Source organism: Podarcis gaigeae, assembly GCF_964106915.1.
Source record: "Podarcis gaigeae genome assembly, chromosome: 2".
NCBI lineage: Eukaryota > Metazoa > Chordata > Lepidosauria > Squamata > Lacertidae > Podarcis > Podarcis gaigeae.
This window is the reverse complement of record NC_139679.1, coordinates 105310445-105316612: the sequence shown is the minus strand read 5'-3', so window position 1 is coordinate 105316612 and position 6168 is coordinate 105310445. Positions and strand designations below refer to the sequence as shown.

Sequence of the window (6168 nt, the reverse complement as noted above, 5' to 3'; positions counted from 1 at the left end):
TTTGCAATGTATTTGGCATTACTACTGCGAATCATACATGTACAATTACTTATGTACCTGCTATACACGCTGACAGTATGTACAGCTTCCTCCAACATTTCTCCAATGAAAATTTGTTGTCGCTTAGTCGTGTCCGACTCTTCATGACCCCATGGACCAGAGCACGCCAGGCACTCCTGTCTTCCACTGCCTCCCACAGTTTGGTCAAACTCATGCTGGTAGCTTCGAGAACACTGTCCCACCATCTCGTCCTCTGTCGTCCCCTTCTCCTTGTGCCCTCCATCTTTCCCAACATCAGGGTCTTTTCCAGGGAGTCTTCTCTTCTCATGAGGTGGCCAAAGTATTGGAGCCTCAGCTTTAGGATCTGTCCTTCCAGTGAGCACTCAGGGCTGATTTCCTTCAGAATGGATAGGTTTGATCTTCCATGGGACTCTCAAGAGTCTCCTCCAGCACCATAATTGAAAAGGATTTTTTAATACTTAATAATAATTTCAGTAATGATACAGCAGATATCTGATTCACTCTTGTACTTTGGATTCCAAGTTTTGTATTACCATGTGTTTATTTATATTGTATAGATCTAATATCAGCTGAGGAAGCCCTTCGGGGTGAAACAAGGGAGATATCTGGAAACCTTGTTCTGCCCAAGTTAGCAGTTTGCACCTGCACCAGCCAGCTTGTGCCAGCAGTCTACATCAGCTGTGTTGTTCTTGTTACCTTAATGACTTTTCTATTTTTACCTAAGGATTGTGTTATACAGGATCTTACAAGAAGAAACAATAAGAAAAGATAAGAAAAGACAAAATGTGTTAATATTGGAATTAGTTTCATAGGTTATATACCGTACATATGAACTGTATATGTTGCACATACTGGGTTTGACCAGCTTAGCTGTAGAGGCAGAACTACGCAAAGTTCTTAACCCGAGGTACTATTTCTGGGTTAGCGGAGTCTGTAACCTGAAGTGTCTGTAATCTGAGGTACCACTGTATATGTGTAGTTTTAATTCTCATAGGCATTAGCACGGGGTGGTTAATTACTCTGGAATAAAAGGGCTGTGTATTCATCCTTTCAAGGTTTATGCAATGTGTCGAAAAAGCTGTAAGGTGAATTGATATCCCACCCCCTCCCGGAATGCCACTTGACAATAAGAATAAAAATGGTTTTATCCAACAATAAAAAAAGTGAAAAGACATTTTACGGTACAATTCCCCTTGAACATCACACTGTATTTTTGGAAGTACAAAGATGCATTATATCCTCTTAAATTAACAGAGATGAAAGAACAAGTGATTTTTTTTGTACCACACCATCATTCATAGATGAACCTGGCAAATATATTTGATTCAGCGTAATTTGTTCATACAGACAAACCTTTCCATATTTTATGTAACATCAGCTAGCCGAACAAATGTAGGTGAAAACCCCCAAACCTTGCTTAAGCATTCTATTAAAATATAGCACAAATCTATAAAAATAAGATTGTATCATATTCGCAAGTGACTTGGTTTGTCTACACACACTATGGACTGATGTAAAGTCTTGGACTGCAGAGTAGAAAAAGAGTTAGCTCTGCATCAGTACTTTGCCAATGACCCAAGTTCTGGGTCAGCGCCAAACAAGCGCCACACTTCCTGCTCTTGCAAGTGGCTATGCCAACTCATAATATTTCCCAGTTTCAGGATCAAAGTAACAGTTTAGGCATGGGTCATACAAGAGAGTGAGAACTTCGTCTTCTTCAGCCTCAAAGTCACCCGCTTCACCTAAAATGAAATGAAGAGTCAATTAATTCTGGTTTTACCAGGAAAACAACCACCACAGGTGGAGGAGAGACAATATTCTCATCTGTCTCACAGTATTACACCAAAAGTCCATCTAGTCCAGTATTTGTTTTCCAGCAGTGGCCTTTGGGAAGGTCACAAGCAGGGCATAAGACAACAGGCCTTCTTCCCCTGTTGATAGAGGTGTACTGCAATGGTAAGATACAGGAACCACTTTTAGCTTTTATTGAAAATTAAGTTACTTACTGTGGGGCTGCCTATGCATCTCTCCAGCCATTGTGAAGAAGGTGAATTCCACGTAAGAGTTCATGGATCACAAATAAACAGTCAAGACTGTAAAGCCTTTATACCAGGCGTAGCCGACCTTTCTATACCTACCGCCCACTAATGCATCTTTCTTGATGGTAAAAATTCCTTACCGCCCACCAGTGCTCGATGGAAGGAAGATTCAGCTTGTGCTGTAGAACCCCCTACCACCACCTAGAATCCTGAAACGCCTACTAGTGGGCAGTAGGGACCAGGTTGACAACCCGCTTTATACAAATCCATGGTAGGAATTTACTTGGAAGAATGTGTGTAATTCTGACCAGTATGTCTCAAAAAGGATATTGTCAAACTGGAAAGATCAATCAATTGACCGCTATGAGGGAAGATTAGAAAGTTTGGGGCTTCATAGTTTACTAAAATCAGAAGCAAAGGAGGACATTGTAGAAGTGTGTAAAATTACTTGTGGGATGGAGAAAGGGGACAGAGAGAGGTTTTCCTCCCTGACTCATAATACTAGAACTCAATTATTCAATGAACTTTGATGACGGGTGACTGACAGACAAGAGCAAGTACCGTCCTTTCCCACATAGCAGTTATGCTATGGAATTCACTACCACAAGATACAGGGATGGGCACCAACTTAGAATTAGGCTTAAAATGGTGATTAGACAAATTCATGGAGGTTAGGGTGATCAACAGTGACTAACCAAGTGTTGAGAGGCTGCTTGCCTCTGAACACCACTCACTGGGAACAACAGTGGGACATCCCTCAGGTCCTGTTTGTGGGCTTCCCAGAGGCATCTTGTGGGCCACAGAGAGAAACAGGTCGCTGGACTAGATGGGACTCTGGTATGACCTCGAACTGGGCACACAAAGACGCCAGGCTGAGTAGAAGTCAGAGAGAAACTCACAACTGTGGCTAGAAATTCCCAGTGTTTCTTTATTCCATCAAACACATTTTTTTTTTTAAAAAAAGAATGCCGGCAGAGAGCTATGAGCCCATTTCACAAAAAGTCTTTTTATAAGAGCTAAAAAGTAAGGTAGATGATGGATAATAACCTGATGGCAAATAATAATTCACAGTTGAATGCAGGCTGTATTCTACATTTCATCTAAAGTGCTTACCTCTTTCTCAGAATGACAGTGCGAAGTAACTGCATTGTAAGCTCTGCTGACTCAGAGTAATGGCCTGTTATGCCAACAGCAGCGGCTTCACAATGTTTAGAATGTATTTACAGCTGAGACCAGACAAGTTACAGGTTATGGGAAATGGGAGGGTACATATTGTGTGCAGATACCCCACTCCCGTTCCGTTGTGCTTTTTCCTTCATGCTTTGTTCCTTAACCAGCTTTTTACATCCTTAAGAACACACAACTTCCTGTCCCTAGGGAGCTGGATTAAACCATTTCAGAGTGGAGACAGATGAACTGAATGGTGCATTTTATTTTAAAAGCTTGGTAGCTAAACTGGCTTGAGTGCGAGCTTTTGTTGCATGGCACCACATGAGATTTATGTGCAGCAGGTGACTGGTACCTACTGTATACTGCTTGTTCACAGCTCATAACACTATGGGCACTTCCAGGCTGTCAGCTGCGAGAGGGATTCAAGCGCACAGCAGAACTTTAGCTTTGTGCAATTAAAACGGATTAAAGTGCTCTGTTGGCCTAGTGCAACAAATATGCTCGAACACATGGCCTTTCTGCAGTCTGAAGGGTGATGAGGGGATGCATCTGAAAATGTGGGATGGATGAAAGACTAATGGGCAGACCTGAAAACATCCTATAAGCAAAGTAAGATGGATGTGAGATGAATGCTCACTGTAAGCAAGCCGGAATGAATGCTAAACTCTGTGTAAGCAAATGCAAAATAAATAGTTCATCTGGAGGAGCCCTATATTCTACCAGTGGAGCCAGTATGCCCAGTTGGTTGGGCAGCACTACAAAACTGTCTAAGCAGCCAAATAAAGCCACTGCAGATAGAGAAGGCGGTATGGACCTGGTCATCCCATACTGGAACAATTGTCCTCATACTCTGCTCATGAGCAGCTAGAGTTGTCTGTCTATTCACTCTCAGAACCAGAGTGCTGAACCAGATGGACCCTTCTAGGGTCTGACCTGGGATGGTAATTCTTAGGCTGGGAAGAAAAGAGAACCAACATGGTCGTCGTTATAATAATGGGGGCTTTTACAAAAAGAAGCATTACTCACATCCCCTCTCACAGTCCATGCTATCCCTTCAAATCTATACACACCCTTGGTTAAGTAAAGATACATTTCTGAAGAAGCAGATGCTCACCAAACAAACAGGGAGCTATAAAATGGAAAAACGGGCCTTTCATGTGTTAGCCGTGAGTTATGCCTCCAAATAAAGGATATCACAGAGATCTTTTATTAGCATGAACAACAAAATTGAGTTTTTGTTTTAGGATCTCATTAGAGATGCATATAAAAGTTGACAAGGATATTCTGTAGTAGTAAATAACCACAGGTTTTCTTGCCTGATAACTTGATTTTGTTATCTTCAAGCCTCTGTGTCTCTGTGATTTAGGAGGCATCAACCTCCTTCGGATGGCAGCTGCTTTTTGTACTGCAGCTTCCACTATGTCTGTAATTCGCGACTTAGTGACAAGGGCCACTGCACTGCAGAAATAGTCCATGCAACTCAGGGGAGATGTACTTATGCTAAGACAAGGAGACCGCTCATCCTGGGACGTGACCCCTACCCCAGTCCCTGCAAGGGGAGCTGACAGCCACATTTAGCAGCGAGAGAATGCCAGTTGCAAAGCTTTTCTTGACACTGAGGGAGTTTATAATGTGGCCTTAAAGTGGGGCTGGGATCACAGGGATTGCACAACTAGTCCCATATGCTCAAGAGGGCAAGCCTCCTTAGAAACTGAGGGGAATTATGAAAAGTTTGTGCTGTTGCCTTGGGGTGTGTGTGCACGTCTTCTGTTCTAAAGGAAAATGTCAACAATCACACTGGGTACGTCCAAAGGAGCTGCCTCTATCTTTTCGGCCCCGGCATTTAAACTTGTCTCAAGGATCAGGTTGGACATAAGCAACAATTACTTTTTTAAAATGTGGTGTAAAACAACTTCTTTGCTTGATTTAATCATGTCTCCGCTCTGTTTTGAGGCACAGATGAGTGGCAACTCATCTGGGGGTTTGCGCTGTAAATATCTCTGCAGGTTTATAAGCTGATGAAGCAATTCAATGATTCTATGTCTGAAGTTTAGGGTGATGTCTTCTATTCAGACTCCTGGTTAGAGGTCCCACCTTCAAATGTGTGTCTTCTTCTACTTTGGCTTAATTTTGCACTTAAGCTCTTGCTGTGTAAGCAGGGTGTTTGCCCAATTTCTTGTTGAAGTGCCCCAAACTACAATATGTTGCTTGTGGGTTGTGGTGCAGCTGATGTGTCTGCTGAAACTACGTATTTGAGGAGCTGCTGATTGTTTGTGAGATGAAACCCCTTTCTAGTTCTTGAATAATCAATGACCTTAATCCTAACATAGTGGCACCAAAACAACAAGAAAGAGAGAGGAGAAAAATGGGAAGGCAGAGAAAGAAAACACATTTTGATCCTACACATCTGTACCGATTCTACCTGTCCAATTGTGAAAAGAACATCAAATGAGCCCAGCTAGATCAGACCATCTACGTCCAACATCCTGCTTCCTATGATGGTCAAACAGGAAGTTGATCACCAGGGCATAAGTTCTTCTTCTTTGGCGATCACTCGTAGCCAAGTAAGATTGTCTTCCATAAACACGGTTTTAACAATGAGTCTGTAGGTGACTGTGGAGGCCAATTCTGGATCCACACGTCCTTCCACAGTGGGGACATTGGTTTCCGGGCGGGAGTTGATCAGGGTGTGGATTTGTCAAGCTTGCCTTCCTCTTAGCACGTTTCTCCCTTGCGTCCTGAGTTTGAGTGTCTTCAAAGCCCATGACACCTTTGGTAAAGGCTGTTCTCCAACTGGGGCACTCGCAGGCCAGTGTTTCCCAGTTGTCAGTGTTTATACTACATTTTTTAAAGATGTGCCTTGAGAGAGTCTTTGAACCTCTTTTGTTGACCACCAGCATTACACTTTCCATTTTTAAGTTCGGAATAGAGTAATTGC

The 6168-nt window shown here is 42.6% G+C and overlaps 1 protein-coding gene across 5 annotated transcripts in view; it reads right to left on the bottom strand.

Annotated features, from left to right (window-relative positions):
* Positions 1-1195: 1195 nt before the first annotated feature.
* Positions 1196-6168, bottom strand: part of CFAP20DC (CFAP20 domain containing) — a 151378-nt gene continuing 146405 nt past the window's right edge. For all 5 annotated transcript variants that reach the window (XM_083723738.1, XM_083723739.1, XM_083723740.1 and 2 more), the window contains one exon: positions 1196-1763. In XM_083723738.1, coding sequence (XP_083579864.1) covers positions 1651-1763 — 113 coding nt within the window. In that variant the 3' untranslated portion in view covers positions 1196-1650. The remainder of the gene's footprint in view (positions 1764-6168) is intronic.